This window comes from Haematobia irritans, chromosome 5, assembly GCF_050003625.1.
Source record: "Haematobia irritans isolate KBUSLIRL chromosome 5, ASM5000362v1, whole genome shotgun sequence".
Lineage (NCBI taxonomy): Eukaryota > Metazoa > Arthropoda > Insecta > Diptera > Muscidae > Haematobia > Haematobia irritans.
In genome coordinates, this window is record NC_134401.1 from 14740951 (window position 1) to 14760033 (window position 19083).

Here is a 19083-nt window from a genome sequence, read left to right on the forward strand (position 1 = left end):
GAAGATGATGTTAAGAAGTCTTAAGATGCCTTGCCATCGGCCGCAACCCAAGTAATTTAATTGTGGATGACCGTCTTTAGTAGAAGTTTCTACGCAATCCATGGTGGAGGGTACATAAGATTCGGCCTGGCCAAACTTACGGCCGTATATACTTGTTTTTTAATTGACTTTGGTGATTGACACTATCATTTATGTGATTGAAGACATTTCAATTACAAATTAATTTAATCAATTAATTTCGTGAATTTTTTTCTGTGTATGTGATAATATATTCAAATATAAAAGTATCGGACCCTCATTGTATATATTTCAATGTAACTAAAAGATATTAGGAATTGTTTATATTCCCTATTCTATGGTGGCAGTCATAAAAACAGAATCGAATAATCAGGATTGACAATATAAGATTAAAAAGAATTATTTATTATATAAATACTTAATTTAACTTAAAATAATTTTAAATATAACTAAACTAAATGTAAGAGATCGAAACTTAAATTATAGGTACAATTAAACTAAACACATGCTTGTCAGAACAACTCCAGCATTGGTATCCATATCTATATAATGACTATCTTTCATTTCCTAAATGTATGAATCATAAATATGGGGTATCCATTTGCCCAGCTATGCGGGCCAATGAACTTCCGCTTGCCAAGAGCAGTGCCATTATCACTCCAGACATAATCTCTAGTAATAAATACTTAAACTAGGTGAGAATTCTAACACATTACTGTTTAAATATAAAAACTAGGAGATATTCTAATAATTTGACCATGATCTTGCCAACTGTAAGATAAAATGAATATGACCCCGTTTTTTGTAGATAACTTCATATAAACTTTATGATAATAGAAGATAAAATCTCCAAGTGATCCATATAAAAGGGGCTGGCTTGCAAAAAGTCATATCAAAAATAATTCTTCATTCATCATGAAATCGGAAATCTCATTTATATTTGCCTGGTGGCTTTTGGTGCAAGTAGGTGCAATATACGATGGCACTCAAGACGATTCAAATCCTAGAGAGGGCCGTATTGTTGGAGGTTGGGAAACATCTATAAGCTATTTTCCCTATCAGGTGTCATTACAAATATCCAATAGGCATATCTGTGGAGCATCGATTATACGAGAAGATCTAGTCCTAACAGCGGCCCATTGTGTCGATCATTATAGCAATCCATATCTCTATACAATAAGAGCTGGGTCCAGTTATCATTACATGGGAGGTATTATAGTACCAGTGAAGGAAATTGTAAAACATGAAAATTACAATAAGACCATAAACGATATAGCCTTGTTGAAATTACAAATGCCCTTGGTCTATAATGGCTATGTTCAGGCGATACAATTAATGGAGGAAACTGGTACACTTAAAGAATACCAAGAGCTTTGGGTATCCGGTTGGGGTACTCAACACAGTGCTATTCCCCAAGTATCTCCAGTCTTAAGATACACGACGGTGAATAAAATCCCCCCTAGAATATGCTATGAATCCTATAAGGCTTTGCTGAAGATCAATAAGAATATGTTATGTGCCGGTGTTGATAAAGGTGGAAGAGATAGTTGTCAAGGTGATTCGGGTGGTCCACTAATAGCTCGTAGTACCATCGATAGTTCACCAAGATTAGTGGGTGTTGTTTCTTTTGGCGTGGATTGTGCAAAAGCTCAATATCCTGGAGTCTATACTAGAGTACAAATGTATCATCAATGGTTAAATGAAACCATTGAAAAATTAAAATAAACTATATAAAAAAAATTGCTAATAACAAAAAACCGAATTAATTTTCTTTAACTACGAGGAGAGTATTTAAATGTTGTTTGGCTTTGTGATGTAACTGCATGACCTCACTTTTTGGCCTCCAGTCACCTTTCCATATCTTGTACCTGTTCCTTAAGGTAATCCAAATGATTGACACTATCATCCATGGCATCATAGTGATAGCTAACATGTTGTAATATCAAAGACATTTTATTAAGATTTTGGGCACTATAATCTGAGACTATATCCACTTGTGTGAAATTTCTTATAGACTGTCCCAAAATCTGAAAAAATCAAAAGAAAATGAAAGGTATTAAGATTACAAATATTTGTTTTTAATGGTTTTAGTAAAGCTTACCTCGTTTGATTTTGAACTTCGTACAACTTGTCGAGCCACGGAACCCATATTGTTGACATTCACAGCCACACGGGCACATAATCGTTTTTTACTAAAAACAAAATAAATTTTCAATTAAGACGGTTCTTAAGGAATATGATTTTGGTATTTTTCAATCTTAAACAACACACTAAATAGTCTATATAATTTTTTGATAGTCTCCACTAATTTGGTTATTTATTTTAACCCACATCCCAAAGAAAATTTTCTCACATTTCAATGAATTTCTATCCTACAAACAACCAAACTTTGTGGAAATAATGTAAAGTTCAGAAACCATTCTCTTTGGTCCATATACAACCACGGTTGCCACAGTTGGTAGAATTCTACCAAATATGGTAGATTTTTTATTGATTGATAGAATTCTTCGTGTCTTGATAGATTTTGTAAAATATTCCTCTCCATTTAAGAGGTACCTAATTTTTATAGAAATACTATTTTGATAAAATTTTCTATAGAAAAAAATAAATATTCCTATAGAAATAAAAATTAAAAAAAAAATAAAATTTTGACATAATTTCTTATTCAAATGAAAAATTTCCTTCAAACTAAAGAGTTTTTAAATTTGGTAGATTTTTGGTAAAATTTCCGAAATTGTTTATTGGCACGAGTTAAATGGTTAAGTTGGAAGCGAAAATTTTTAAAAATTCGACCAAAATGCCAATAAGTCTACTAATGTACTAACCAATAAAAATCAATCGCTTTGTAAGAATTCTACCAATTGTGGCAAGCGTGGGTATAGAACTTTTTAATTGACCGTTTTTGGAAAAGATCGACTTTTTAATTATTATTTCGATCAATTTGTTTTTTTAAGTAATTTATTTTATTTTTTTTTTTTTTTTGTTTTGGTTTCATTTCCATTGAAATAAAATTTTGATAAAATTTCAGTAGAAATAAAGTTTTGACAAAATTTTCAACAGAAATAAAATATTGACAAAATTTTCTATAGAAATTAAAATTTTTGAGAAAATTTTCTATAGAAATAAAATTTTGACAAAATCTTCTATAGAAATAAAATTTTGACAAAATTTTCTATAGAAATAAAATTTTGACAAAATTTTCTATAGAAATAAAATTTTGACAAAATTTCCAATAGAAAGAAAATTTTGACAAAATTTCCAATAGAAATAAAATTTTGACAAAATTTTCTATAGAAATAAAATTTTGACAAAATTTTCTATAGAAATAAAATTTTGACAACATTTGTTTTTTTTTTTTGTTTCATTTCCATTGAAATAAAATATTGATAAAATTTCAGTAGAAATAAAATTTTGACAAAATTTTCAATAGAAATAAAATATTGATAAAATTGTCTATAGAAATTAAAATTTGACAAAATTCTTTAGGAATAAATTTTTTGACAAAATTTTCTATAGAAATAAAATTTTGACAAAATTTTCTATAGAAATAAAATTTTGACAAAATTTTCTATAGAAATAAAATTTTGACAAAATTTTCTATAAAAATAAAATTTTGACAAAATTTTCTATAGAAATAAAATTTTGACAAAATTTTCTATAGAAATAAAATTTTGACACAATTTTCTATAGAAATAATATTTTGACAAAATTTTCAAGAGAATAAAATTCTGACAAAAATTTTTATAGAAATAAAATTTTGACAAAATTTTCTATAAAAATAAAATTTTGACAAAATTTTCTATAAAAATAAGATTTTGACAAAATTTTCTATAAAAATAAAATTTTGACAAAATTTTCTATAAAAATAAAATTTTGACATCATTTTCTATAGAAATAAAATTCTGACAAAAATTTTTATAGAAAAAAATTTTTCACAAAATATTCTATAGAAATAAAATTTTCACAAAATTTTCTATAGAAAGAAAATTTTAACAAAATTTTCTATAGAAATAAAATTTTGACAACATTTGTTTTTTTTTTTTTTTTGTTTCATTTCCATTGAAATAAAATTTTGATAAAATTTCAGTAGAAATAAAATTTTGACAAAATTTTCTATAGAAATAAAATTTTGACAAAATTTTCTATAGAAATAAAATTTTGACAAAATTTTCTATAGAAATAAAATTTTGACAAAATTTTCTATAGAAATAAAATTTTGACAAAATTTTCTATAGAAATAAAATTTTGACAAAATTTTCTATAAAAATAAAATTTTGACAAAATTTTCAATAGAAATAAAATTTTGACAAAATTTTCTATAGAAATGCAATTTTCACAAAATTTTCTATAGAAATGCAATTTTCAGAAAATTTTCTATAGAAATGAAATTTTGACAAAATTTTCTATAGAAATAAAATTCTGACAAAATTTTCTATAAAAATAAAATTTTGACAACATTTTCTATAGAAATCAAATTTTGACAAAATTTTCTATAGAAATAAAATTCTGACAAAATTTTCTATAAAAATAAAATTTTGACAACATTTTCTATAGAAATCAAATTTTGACAAAATTTTCTATAGAAATAAAATTTTGACAAAATTTTCTATAGAAATAAAATTTTGACAAAATTTTCTATAGAAATAAAATTTTGACAAAATTTTCTATAGAAATAAAATTTTGACAAAATTTTCTATAGAAATAAAATTTTGACAAAATTTTCTATAGAAATAAAATTTTGACAAAATATTCTATAGAAATAAAATTTTGACAAAATTTTCTATAGAAATAAAATTTTGACAAAATTTTCTATAAAAATAAAATTTTGACAAAATTTCCAATAGAAATAAAATCTTGACAAAATTTTCTATAGAAATGAAATTTTGACAAAATTTTCTATAGAAATAAAATTTTGACAAAATTTTCTATAGAAATCAAATTTTGACAAAATTTTCTATAAAAATAAAATGTTGACAAAATTTTTTATAGAAATAAAATTTTGAAAAAAATTTTTATAGAAAAAAAATTTTGACAAAATTTTCTATAGAAATAAAATTTTGACAAAATTTCTTATAGAAATGAAAAACTTCCTTTAAAATAAGAGTTTTTAAATTTGGTAGATTTTTGGTAAAATTTTCTTAACATTTTGGTAAATTAGTTTTGACACGAGTGGCAACCGTGTATACAACCAACCCATTCCCTTAGCTATTGACTATATATTTTTTTATATATATTTTATGTGCGCCATCTGTTGACTCACTTAGTAAAGAGACTTACCAATCATCAAAAAGGTGCCTAGCACTGCTACTCGAAGCGGACGCCATCTGTAAAATATAAACAAATATGTATACAGTACCAAATTTCTTAACATTTCTCAAAACAGTTTCATCGTTGTATAAATAGGACACTAGATGGCACTATCGACTAATGTGAATTACACCAACATATACATAAAAGTGGAATGTCATGTATTAATACATTAACGTTAATGAAACGGTTGATTTTTTAGTTTGTCAACACTCTAATCGAGCACTTCCTCTCAAAAAGAAAGACAAACTCTTCAATCAACGTATGGTTATTTCAATTTAATATATATTTGTGTTAAACACACGCACAACATAATGACGAACATTATAATAGGCAGTTCGTAAATCATATTGATTTATGATTGATTTATTTTGTTCATATGAGCTCTTTCTCTCTTCAGAGCAATGACATTTCCTCTCTACATTGTGGAGAGAAAATCTCTGTCTTGTTGAAATAATCTTTGCATTTGTTGTCAATATTTATCAAGTTGAGCCCATAGCAAATACAATATAATTGGAAGTTTTATGGAATTATGTTATTATCTGATGCTGTACTTACCTCAAAGATGTGAAAAATTCTTCCAAAAGCCCACAAAAAATTCGTTGAACAACTAAATCCTTGATTTTACCAGAAAATTGTGCAAAAACTGCTCATCTGCCCTTGTCTGTCTTTTGTAGAATAATCTAATTCAAAAGCGTTCCATTGTCCCCCTCAACGCATCATGCATGTTGGGTTAGACGAAAATCATAGACACCCAAGGGCCGTTGATTGATTATTGGTTGGTTGTTGGGGGGAGTAAGTTGTGTGATTGGAACGCTTTTATTTTATTATTGCAGCAACTAATGACGGCGTTTAAGTAAACAGACTGGCGGCGGAAGGAGTGCTGCCAAACTGCTAACGACATGGTGATGCCAATGCCTTCATATTAAGGACATTGCCAACGTATATCAATGTGAGGTAATAGCTCATTCACATTAGGCTCGAAATCTACTAAAAGTGGATTTGAAATCTTTTACGTATAAGGCAAATGACAGTTGAAATATAGTTAAAGTGAATTTTGGAAGTGTAATGTGAATGAGGTATAAATGACAAAATTTTATATGCATGTACCAAATATTAGCTGCCAGTTCATGAAACACAAAATCGACTCGTTCGTATAGATTGAAACTAAAATAACTTTTGATATATTCTTTAGAGAATCCTGAATTTTGTCATGACGACTTACTATCGAATACAGAAACAATTGGGATATCACAAACTCTTCGAGACATCAATATGGGATTTTTGACGAATCGTTCGTCTCGAGGCGAACGCAAATTCCACGAAAAGGCAGTAAAATTATTAAATTATTTTTTATTATTACATTTATTTTATTTATTTTTAAAAATAATATACTTGTATTGAAATAAAAGACAAAAATATTTCTTATAAAAACGTCCTTAAGCACTACTTCAGAAAATTTTCAAAAAATTTCAATATCCTGGAGTATATACCTGAGTACAAATGTATTGTTACGAATTTGATAATTATAGATTTAAGTTTATTTAAATTAGTTTCCGTTAATTTAAATTTCAAATTGTAACGATAAAATTTCGTTATAACTTGTTGGAATCATCTATTCATTTTCTAGCACTTTCCGGAATTTCTTTTATGTTCTTTTGTTTGCTTATTTTCATGTAAGTTCTCACTCTCTTTGATAACAACCCCTTTGCTTTGTTATTTTGCATTCTCATTTCATCTCATTGTATATTGTCATTGTTTTTGTTCTTGTAGTAATGCGAGCATATATCTATGTGAGTGTGTATGTGTTTGGCAGCCACCAGACGAACAACTTAATGGTCGTAGATCCTTCTAGCATTGTCTAAGAATGTTCTGGCGTTGCCAGAATATTGTAGTGCTACCAGAATGTTCTCGTATTGCCACACCGTCATATATAAAAGCGCTCGCATGCTGCTAAGGAGTCAGTCTTAATTAAAGCGTCAAACGAATAACTTCAGTGTGAACGAATTGTAAAGTGTGAAGTCATAGTAAATAAATTGTAGATTGTCGTTATTCAAAAGAACTGTGTTTTAATTGTCGGATAATTAAAAACGCCTAAATATAAAAACGTAACAGTATCATCAATGGTTAAATGAATCCATGAAAAAAAATATTCAAAAAAACTAAAAAATGGACAATAATCACAGCCTTCCATTCTTGGATATAATGTGCGCCATATAGGAGAAGGGAGGATCCATAGCCAGGACCAAGTTGGAAACAGGGACAAAATACAAAGTTTGAAAGGAACACTGGGTTCTTTGAAGCAGAGAAATGTACAGTGAAAAGGATGCATAAGAGCACAAAAGAAGTATGATTTAGTGCGAAAGCTGGCTAAAATCATCATATTTCCACGCTATAAGCCAAAGTGCTTTTACGGTTACTTTTATGAATCAATGAATTTAGATGGAATTTATATGAATAGTTCTTAACCACTGTCCGATATATTTTCTTTCATGACTTGACAAGATTTTATAAAAATATAATTGTCGTCATATACCTCATACATATTACACTTCCAAAATCCACTTTAACTAGATTTCAACCGTCATTTACCTTATAAAAAAGGGATTTCAAATCCACTTTAAGTAGATTTTTAAGTAGATTTTTAATATATAATTTTAAACTTCTTATTTTATGTTATAGGGCAAAACCAAACATAGTATCTACTTTTAGGTCCAAAAATTTTGACTTCTATATATTCAAAAAATAAAATAGAAGGGTCGGTGGCTAAGGAAAAACCTCAACCTATAAAATTTATATTTATTTAGCATATCTGTTAATCCCAGATAACAAATTTCAAGTAACTCTCAGAAACTCTTGATCATCTGGAAGAGAATCAGCTTATATGGGGTCATTATTAAACATCTCTTCATAAAAGTTACGACGAAGTAAAATTAGGTTATCAACCTCTATTTGAACTATATGGAAAACTGAAACGATGTAAACCATCGCACAGTGGGATGAAATAAAAAAGGTGAGCCTTTTGTGAATTAATGAAGTTTAAATTTTGAACTGTAAGGCCTGAAAAGCTTGCTAGACGACATCCGAAAACGTAAGTACTTAAATATAATTAGTGGCATGTGTACAGACTCCAAAAGTGGATAAACTCCGTCGCTTGTGATCGTGCTGCCAAATATTTTTAGAGACGTTTGCCCAAACTATCTAAAGGCAACAGATGCTTTATGATAGCATCAGTATGTAAATCATTTCTAAAAATCATGAAAACCCCAAAGGGACCATAAATAGTTTAGTCTTTCGATAGCTCAAGCCTTGGGAGCCACCGTGGTGAAATGGTTAGAATGCCCGCCTTGCATATGTAGGGTCGCGGGTTGAACCTCAGTTTCCAACGAAAACCAAAAAGGTTTTGAGCGCTGGATTTTCCCCTATCAGTAATGCTGGTGACATGTTTCTGAGTGTTTCAAAGCTTCTCGAAGTGGTTTCGCCGTTTGGACTTGGCTATAAAAAGTAGATCCCTTGTCATTGAGCTAAATATAAGTAATAAGAGAGAAGTTCACCATTGTGATAGAATAATTAACTGAATAGACTTAGTGAGCCTGAAATATAAGGCTGCCACTATACCTAACCTAACCTACTCGAAAGCAGACTGAATACCAGATAACATTATAGGTCAGATTTTATTATTTGATCGTTAACTTATTAATACATTACAAAAGTGTACAAAAATGAAAAGACATAAGAAAATGTTTCTTAATACATGTTCAGTAAAAATTTCTCGTTGGACGTGTCTTATAATCTAAAAATCTTACAAATACAGAAGAAATTGTCATTAACAATAACACATATAAGCTTTTCTACCATTCGCATATTATCTATCTATGATATAAAACTAATAGGATATCTCAGATACATATTAGTTTTCAGTGCATATTCACTTGTCCTTCTTTGATGGGGATCATTTCTTGTTCGGCGGGTGGTTTGTAGCCAGTCTTGGGTAAATATTGACGCTTTCTAGATGCCGGTCTTAATATAATATGGGCCACACATGTACATATGGCCATAATAGAGAAATATTTAAAGCTACTTCTACCACCAAAGTATTTCATAGCAAAACCTCCTATAAGAGAGCCAATACTGAAACCCAAGCCATCATCCATGCCGGCTATAAGACCTTGTATGGTGGCACTTGTACCCGGGGGAGCCACCTCAGAAGCATAGGCCACTATCACCGTGTAGCAAAGAGCATAGGTACAACCCTGGAAGTAATCACACAGAACATTATAATTTTTCATAAAAAGGAAAATATTTGAAAATACCTGGAAGAACAATTCCACTCCTACTAAATACCAAGGATTTGGTATCCATGAAATTAAAGCCAAACGTATGGCATAGAAAAAGAAACACATACTCATACAGTGGACATAGCCCAATTTTTTAATAATTTTACCACTGTAAAAGAAGAAAGGCACTTCGCCGGCTAAACATTCAGCTGCCACCACACATCCTTCTATCAATTTGATTTGATCGGTGAATCCCGTCTCCTCTGCCACCTGTTCCACATGCCAAAACATATAGAATATGATGAAAGAATCTATAATTCCAGCAATTGTGGCAAATACCAAGAAAGTTGCCACCGATGGTTGACTTATACATTCCCATACATCTTTGGTTATCGATTCCGAGGAGGATAATTTTGGAAGTTTCAATTTTGAAACACTCAACAAATCGAAAGTGCTGAATACCAACATTATTACTAAGGCTGGTGTGAAACTTTTCAATGTTTCCACTGTCCACAAATCGACTACAATACCCGATATCAATGCGGTCAAACCAAATCCTATAGTACCCCAAACTCTTTGAGCACCATATTTATGTTCCGCTGTATCGCCAAGCATATCAAAGCATATGGCATCCGATATTGAATTGGTGACATTGAATCCAATTGTACCGGCAAACATAAAGGTGACAAATAACCAAAATGTAGCTGAGCTGTATAGGCAATTCGTTTGTAAATCCGAGCGGAAATCGCATGTACCATTGAATAAGCCGGTTGAAAGATTGTACACCCCATGGGGTTTGGGATCAAGACATACATGGTATTGTACTGGAGACTTTTCAAAATTTGTGCTTAAATTCAAATGCGATACGGTTGGATTGTATATATCCACAAAATATGCATCAAATGCTAAAGCCTTTGATAAATCGGAACATTCAGCTTTGCGCAGGGATTTACACAAATTGGATTCCGTCAAAAGCTGAAAATAGATAGAACATAGACATCAAAAATTAAAGAAAAATCGAAAGGAAAATCTAAGAAAATATTTGCTAGTATATGTTAGTCCCCGACCACTACTCCCCATGGGATTATGAATTCAAATGCATTTTTCTATGTTCCATTTATTCTGTTTAAGGGTTTGATTTTCATCTTTCCCATTTTATTGTTATTATTTGAAAGCATTACCCCCAAAACAATGAATTTCTAATTTGACAATTTGTTTTAGTATTTTTCTAACAATTTGTTTTAGTATTTTACTCTCTTACTAATGATTCCGATAAGATAACCTTCCCAGTACGATCAATAAACAATCTGCCATACAGGTATTATTAATTTTATGAAATGAATGTTAAAATAAAAAAAGTTATTTTTACCTCCGAACTGCAATTTGATATCTTCTGAGTTGCCAGGCTAACATTCCACACTTCATTCGGTATGAAAAAGGATCCATGGGGTTGTGGTATAAAATAAAAGGCGGCGTAGGATAAAGTCATGCCCACAATTAAGGCAATGAATATGAATTTACGGAAATGCTGAAATAAATAAAAATTGGGTTTGAAAAAAGCGCAACATTTTATTGTGAATAAATATATTAGAATATATTTTTTGAAAACATTTATTCAATATTAAGGGTGGACTACTGAGGGTATATAAGAGTTGAAATCTTTGAAAATATATGCGTTTCATATAAGCGTCTTTCAAAGGTATAAATACCACCACAAAAAAAAAAAACCTTTTACTATTTATAGTCCGAGAGAAGCACAAAGGGTTGTTATTGATGTAGGTCGGATGCTATTGCTAACGGGTAAAATCGGACCACTTTTACGTATAGATAGCCCCCATATAAATCGATGGCCATATTTGACTTTCTGGGCCTTCTAAAAGAGCACATTTCATCTGATCCGGTTGAAATATCGTACGCGAAGTTAGTCTATGATTCATAATTATTTATACACTGAAAAAAAAAAAATATTGTCGTGAGGTCAAAGATTTCATGTCTTTAAAATTACGAATGCAAATTTTGCTTAGCATAGTAGACGCATTCCACTTATATAAAGTTTTTTTCCTGTTCAAAAGTCGATAAACTTTTCAATGAAGTCGTGTTGTCCTTATAATTAAGCGATTTCACTTAAAAATGGGTATCATAACATGAAAGAAAAAATGTTTGGGCTAAGGTCTACTTGACTTTAATAATTCAGAAAAATTCTTTAAATTTAATGAAATTGTCTTTAAATTTGTTGTCTTTTTGCATCTTGACATGTTTTTCAACACTTTATTTTAAAGACTTTTTTTATTTGAAACATAGCAAAATATTTGCTGGAAGTCGAGTCTTAGTTTGGAAAATAAAGTTGTTGTTAACACGTTTTTAAAGGACTTTGATAATATATGAAGAAAACAAGTAAGTAAAGTCGGGCGGGACCGACTATATTATACCCTTCACCCCTATGTAGGCCAAAATTTGGGTTACCATCTCAACTACTTCACATTTGCTGGAAGCTATATAAAGGAGACAATTTGTTTTCTTCTACAAAATTTCTAGAATAGGCTAACGCTATCCAGTTAATTGGAGGAAACTTCCATTGAAAATGGGTCTAAAATATGTAACAGTTTACCATATTTCCCCAACTCTGGTGTACGTATATATGGGAGCTATATATATATATATATATATATATATATATATATATATAGCTCCCATATATACGTACACCAGAGTTGGGGAAATATGGTAAACTGTTACATATTTTAGACCCATTTTCAATGGAAGTTTCCTCCAATTAACTGGATAGCGTTAGCCTATTCTAGAAATTTTGTAGAAGAAAACAAATTGTCTCCTTTATATAGCTTCCAGCAAATGTGAAGTAGTTGAGATGGTAACCCAAATTTTGGCCTACATAGGGGTGAAGGGTATAATATAGTCGGTCCCGCCCGACTTTACTTACTTGTTTTCTTCATATATTATCAAAGTCCTTTAAAAACGTGTTAACAACAACTTTATTTTCCAAACTAAGACTCGACTTCCAGCAAATATTTTGCTATGTTTCAAATAAAAAAAGTCTTTAAAATAAAGTGTTGAAAAACATGTCAAGATGCAAAAAGACAACAAATTTAAAGACAATTTCATTAAATTTAAAGAATTTTTCTGAATTATTAAAGTCAAGTAGACCTTAGCCCAAACATTTTTGCTTTCATGTTATGATACCCATTTTTAAGTGAAATCGCTTAATTATAAGGACAATACGACTTCATTGAAAAGTTTATCGACTTTTGAACAGGAAAAAAACTTTATATAAGTGGAATGCGTCTACTATGCTAAGCAAAATTTGCATTCATAATTTTAAAGACATGAAATCTTTGACCTCACGACAATATTTTTTTTTCAGTGTATAAATAATTATGAATCATAGACTAACTTCGCGTACGATATTTCAACCGGATCAGATGAAATGTGCTCTTTTAGAAGGCCCAGAAAGTCAAATATGGCCATCGATTTATATGGGGGCTATACGTAAAAGTGGTTGTCTTTAAATTTGTTGTCTTTTTGCATCTTGACATGTTTTTCAACACTTTATTTTAAAGACTTTTTTTATTTGAAACATAGCAAAATATTTGCTGGAAGTCGAGTCTTAGTTTGGAAAATAAAGTTGTTGTTAACACGTTTTTAAAGGACTTTGATAATATATGAAGAAAACAAGTAAGTAAAGTCGGGCGGGACCGACTATATTATACCCTTCACCCCTATGTAGGCCAAAATTTGGGTTACCATCTCAACTACTTCACATTTGCTGGAAGCTATATAAAGGAGACAATTTGTTTTCTTCTACAAAATTTCTAGAATAGGCTAACGCTATCCAGTTAATTGGAGGAAACTTCCATTGAAAATGGGTCTAAAATATGTAACAGTTTACCATATTTCCCCAACTCTGGTGTACGTATATATGGGAGCTATATATATATATATATATATATATATATATATATATATATATATATATATATATATATATATATATATATATATATATATATATATATATATATATATATATATATATATATATATATATATATATATATATATATATATATATATATATATATATATATATATATATATATATATATATATATATATATATATATATATATATATATATATATATATATATATATATATAATCTGAACCGATTTTGACTAAATTTGACATGTATTGTTAGAGTAATAATTCTGCCATATAACTTCAAATCGGATGAAAGATATATATAGGAGCAATATCTAAATCTGAATCGATTTTGACCATATTTGGCACATACAATAGTATCGGTAAAAGTACCGCTTGTGCAAAATTTTAAGTAAGTCAGGGCAAAACTCTGGCTTTTGAGACCATAAAAATTACAAATCGGGCGAAAGATATATATGTGAGCTATATCTAAATCTGAACCGATATTAACAAAATTTGACACACTTAACGATACTATTAAACGTATCCCTTGTGCAAAATTTGAAGCAAATCACGGCAAAACTCTGGCTTTTGTGGCCATATAAGTTCAAATCGGACGAAAGATATATATGGGAGCTATATCTAAATTTGAACCGATTTCAATCAAACTTACCAAGTATTGGTAGAATGTCAATTTTACCCTCTGTGCCAAATTTCACGTAGATCGGTAGTAAACTTTGGCCTCTGTGGTCATATGAGTCTAAATCGGACGAAAGATATATATGGGAGCTGTATCTAAATCTGAACCGATTTGGCTGATATTTTACAAGATTTTCGAGATTCATAAAATATTTGGATGTACGGTATTTCAAGAAAATCGGTTGATAAACACGCTAACTATGACCAAATCGGGGATAAATATATATGGCAGCTATATCTAAATCTGAACCGATTTTTTCCAAAACTAATTGCGATTGTCTCTGTCTCAAGAAACGACCCTATGCCAAATTTGAGGACGATCGGACTTAAATTGCGAGCTGTACTTTGTGCACAAAATTACATATACAGACAGACAGACGGACATCGCTAAATCGACTCAGAATTTAATTCTAAGCCGATCGCTATACTAAACGATGGGTCTATGACCACTATTTCTTGGCGTTACATACAAATGCACAAACTTATTATACCCTGTACCACAGTAGTGGTGAAGGTTATAAACAGCGAAAATTAAAATTTGCTTCCTAGAAGCAAGAACTCAAAACCAAAATTTAAAAGAGAATTGAGTCTTAAAAGTAACCTTAACCTCCGCTTCTTTGGCTCGGAATAAATACCAAAATTTTTAAAGTAAAGACAAAATCTTTGGAAAGGGGCATGCTTTTTTTCAGTGTAGCTTCCATATAAACCGATAGACTGGATAGTCTTAATGAGTTTAAAATATCCGGCTTCCTCATATAACTTAAGTTACCATCTAAAACGCTGGAAGGAATGATTCTTAAAAGACCGAAAGCTTATGTAGCTGTTTTATGTACATTTTTGATTTGACTTCTGGAAAAGTACCACTTGAAAAATGCACTCTAACCCGTGCTCAAAAATTTATATATTGATATTTGGAATTTTCTTTTCAACAACCACGAATATAAAAATAATTGTAATACAAAATATTTCTACTACATCCTTGTTACTTACCGCAAAATAATCAGCCACAAATCCAAACATGGGTTTCGCTATAACATACATCACCGGCAATATACACATAATATATCCCATTACTTCGGGTGAAATTCCGAATTGTTTACCAATTACCGAAATTTGAGGCAAAATAGGGCCCATTGCTTAAAAGGGAAAAAACACAAATTAGGAAAAATGTTTTTTCTTCACTAACAACTAACATACCTGCCATGAAAAAGAAGTAATGGGCCTTAATGGGCAGCAAGCGTTTATTGATTACAGGCATTATTATCACAGCCAAATACAATTGAAATAACAGTTACCACAAAAAAAAAACTAAATATGGATATGTATATCACAGATATTTTATTTATTTTTTGTAGGATTTTCTTCTCTTATTTTTTAGACCATTGCTTTTACAGCCAACTCCATTCATTACTTTATTATATTTTATTTAAATTTTCTCCGTTACGTTTTTTACCCGGCCATCTTCAGCTCACAACTAATGCTCTTTAGTTTTTGACATTTTCCAGTTTGGGACTAACTCAGGTATTCGAATCACTATCAGCATTTGGTAGTGTTGGCCTGCAATGCAATCTACCTTCTTTCTCAATCTCCTATCTAAATTTTCACCATTTACTCTCTTAATAACTGCCACCACCACCACTGGCGTCTATCCACATCCAGGTTTGTTGGGCTAATTGAGAAAAATGCCTTTGCCTTGTAATCTTTAGAGAAAAAATTCTAAAGATAAGGCTTTACTTTATGATCGTTTTAGGGTCGACGACGTCGATTTTATGCCTTTTAGTGTAGTAGGTGTAGAAATCAAATGATATCGTGGTTTAGTATCAAATTGCTTGGAGATTCATTGATGATAGAAGCCAACGAACGGATTGGATCAGTCAGTGTAGGTTTCTATGACAAAGTTTGTTTATTGCATTTGCTAAAATGATAAGAATGAAAAGTTTTATTGTTAACATTTATCAAATATTGAGATAATTAACTAATTTGAATGATGAAATACAAATTAACAATTTAAAGCAAACAACAAATATATTATGTTCACAATTGATCTTATATATAATCTTTATAAAATTTATTTGTTTTGATTTATTGAAAAAAAAAACTTTGATAACAATATTTATATTTATTAGTTATTAGTTATATATAACAATAATAATAAAATATTTTTTTTAATTTAATTCTAATAATTTTATTATAAATTATTTTTACAATTTATTTGGAAGCAAATTATTTAAAACTTATTAAAACAAACCCACTTCAATTTAATTTACCAAAATGTATACCCAATTATTTCCCTTTTTATTTACTTTGTATGTTGTATGATAATAAAATTTAAGTAAACATAATTCATATTAATCTAGCACATATATAATAGTTCTAATTTAATGTAGAATAAATTGATTTAAAAAATTAATTGTAATTAATATGTAAAATGATTTATGATAAATATAATTAATAAAAGTCAATTTAAATTATTATGATTTTATTTAAATAAATCCAGAAACAAAATATTGAAAAAATGTTCTATAGAAATAAAATTTTGAGAAATTTTTCTACAGAAATAACATTTTAACAAAATTTTCTATAGAAATAACATTTTTACAAAATTTTCTATAGAAATAACATTTTCACAAAATTTTCTATAGAAATAAATTTTCTTGGCAAAATTTTCTATAGAAATAAAATTTTGATAAAATTTTCTATAGAATTAAAATTTTGACAAAATTTTCTATAGAATAAAATTTTGAAAAATTTTTCTATAGAAGTAAAATGTTAAAAAAATTTTCTATAGAAATAAAATGTTGAACAAATTTTCTATAGTAATAAAATTTTGACACAATTTTCTATAGAAATAAAATATTGACAAAATTACATTTTTTATAGAAATAACATTTTGAGAAAATTTTGTATATAAATAAAATTTGAGAAAATTTCCTAAAGAAATAAAATTTTGAGAAAATTCTCCATAGAAATAAAATCTTGAAAAAAATTTCTATAGAAAAAAATTTTGACAAAATTTTCTATAGAAATAAAATGTTGACAAAATCTTCTATAGAAATAAAATTTTGATATCGTGGTTTAGTATCAAATTGCTTGGAGATTCATTGATGATAGAAGCCAACGAACGGATTGGATCACTCAGTGTAGGTTTCTATGACAAAGTTTGTTTATTGCATTTGCTAAAATGATAAGAATGAAAAGTTTTATTGTTAACATTTATCAAATATTGAGATAATTAACTAATTTGAATGATGAAATACAAATTAACAATTTAAAGCAAACAACAAATATATTATGCTCACAATTGATCTTATATATAATCTTTATAAAATATATTTGTTTTGATTTATTGAAAAAAACTTTGATAACAATATTTATATTTATTATTTATTAGTTATTAGTTATATATAACAATAATAGTTATATATAACAATAATAATAAAATATATTTTTTTAATTTAATTCTAATAATTTTATTATAAATTATTTTTACAATTTATTTGGAAGCAAATTATTTAATACTTATTAAAACAAACCCACTTCAAATTAATTTACTAAAATTTATACCCAATTATTTTCCTTCTTATTTACTTTGTATGTTGTATTATAATAATATTTAAGTAAACATAATTCAAATTAATATAGCACATATATAATAGTTCTAATTTAATGTAGAATAAATTGATTTAAAAAATTAATTGTAATTAATATGTAAAATGATTTATGATAAATATAATTAATACAAGTTAATTTAAATTATTATGATTTTCTTTAAATAAATCCAGAAATAAAACATTAAAAAAATTTTCTATAGATATAAAATTTTGAGAAATTTTTCTATAGAAATAAAATTTTAACAAAATTTTCTATAGAAATAACGTTTTCACAAAATTTTCTATAGAAATAACATTTTCACAAAATTTTCTATAGAAATAAATTTTCTTGGCAAAATTTTCTATAGAAATAAAATTTTGATAAAATTTTCTATAGAATTAAAATTTTGACAAAATTTTCTATAGAATAAAATTTTGAAAAATTTTTCTATAGAAGTAAAATGTTGAAAAAATTTTCTATAGAATTAAAATGTTGAACAAATTTTCTATAGTAATAAAATTTTGACACAATTTTCTATAGAAATAAAATATTGACAAAATTTTCATATTGACAAAATTACATTTTTTATAGAAATAACATTTTGGGAAAATTTTGTATATAAATAAAATTTTGAGAAAATTTCCTAAAGAAATAAAATTTTGAGAAAATTCTCCATAGAAATAAAATTTTGAAAAAATTTTCTATAGAAAAAAAAAATGTTGACAAAATTTTCTATAGAAATAAAATGTTGACAAAATCTTCTATAGAAATAAAATTTTGAGAAAATTCTCTATAGAAATAAAATTTCGAGAAAATAAAATAGAAATAAAATATTAACAAAATTTTCTATAGAAATAAAATTATCAAAATTTTCTATAGAAATAAAATGTTGACAAAATTTTCTATAGAAATAAAATGTTTACAAAATTTTCTATAGAAATAAAATTTTGACAAAATTTTCTATAGAAATAAATTTTCGTGGCAAAATTTTCTATAGAAATAAAATTTTGACAAAATTTCTATAGAAATAAAATTTTGACAAAATTTCTATAGAAATAAAATTTTTACAAAATTTCTATAGAAATAACATTTTGACAAAATTTTCTATAAAAATAAAATTTTGTAAAAATTTTCTGTAGAAATAAAATTTTGACAACATTTTCTTTAGAAATAAAATTTTGACAAAATTTTCTATAGAAATAAAATGTTGACAAAATTTTCTATAGAAATAAAATTTCGAGGAAATAAAATATA

At 28.0% G+C, this 19083-nt stretch overlaps 3 protein-coding genes across 3 annotated transcripts in view; 1 reads left to right on the forward strand and 2 right to left on the reverse strand.

Annotated features, from left to right (window-relative positions):
- Nucleotides 1-402: 402 nt before the first annotated feature.
- On the reverse strand, nucleotides 403-6050 carry BORCS7 (BLOC-1 related complex subunit 7). Its single transcript, XM_075311033.1, has 4 exons — nucleotides 5884-6050; nucleotides 5296-5342; nucleotides 2120-2210; nucleotides 403-2045 (listed from the first exon to the last, which is right to left on the reverse strand). The coding sequence occupies exons 2-4, from the start codon at nucleotides 5340-5342 to the stop codon at nucleotides 1866-1868; spliced, it is 318 nt and encodes a 105-aa protein (XP_075167148.1). The 5' UTR covers nucleotides 5884-6050; the 3' UTR covers nucleotides 403-1865.
- Nucleotides 934-1758, forward strand: LOC142239253 (trypsin 3A1-like). Its single transcript, XM_075311032.1, has one exon. The coding sequence runs from the start codon at nucleotides 934-936 to the stop codon at nucleotides 1741-1743; it is 810 nt and encodes a 269-aa protein (XP_075167147.1). The 3' UTR covers nucleotides 1744-1758.
- Nucleotides 6051-8980: 2930 nt separating the features above from the next.
- The window catches only part of LOC142237564 (major facilitator superfamily domain-containing protein 6), a 30618-nt gene continuing 20515 nt past the window's right edge, over nucleotides 8981-19083 (reverse strand). The window contains exons 2-6 of the mRNA XM_075308927.1: nucleotides 15436-16153; nucleotides 15229-15374; nucleotides 10972-11130; nucleotides 9639-10577; nucleotides 8981-9578 (exon numbers count right to left, since the gene is read on the reverse strand). Coding sequence (XP_075165042.1) covers nucleotides 9243-9578; nucleotides 9639-10577; nucleotides 10972-11130; nucleotides 15229-15374; nucleotides 15436-15496 — 1641 coding nt within the window. The 5' untranslated portion in view covers nucleotides 15497-16153 and the 3' untranslated portion in view covers nucleotides 8981-9242. The remainder of the gene's footprint in view (nucleotides 9579-9638; nucleotides 10578-10971; nucleotides 11131-15228; nucleotides 15375-15435; nucleotides 16154-19083) is intronic.

Coding starts and splice junctions, on each gene's coding strand:
- BORCS7 (XM_075311033.1), bottom strand. CDS start 5,342: ATGGCGTCCGCTTCGAGTAGCAGTGCTAGGCACCTTTTTGATGATTG. Junction 2,211..5,295: donor AGGCACCTTTTTGATGATTG/GTAAGTCTCTTT, acceptor TTTTGTTTTTAG/TAAAAAACGATTATGTGCCC. Junction 2,046..2,119: donor GAAGTTCAAAATCAAACGAG/GTAAGCTTTACT, acceptor TGATTTTTTCAG/ATTTTGGGACAGTCTATAAG.
- LOC142239253 (XM_075311032.1), top strand. CDS start 934: ATGAAATCGGAAATCTCATTTATATTTGCCTGGTGGCTTTTGGTGCAA.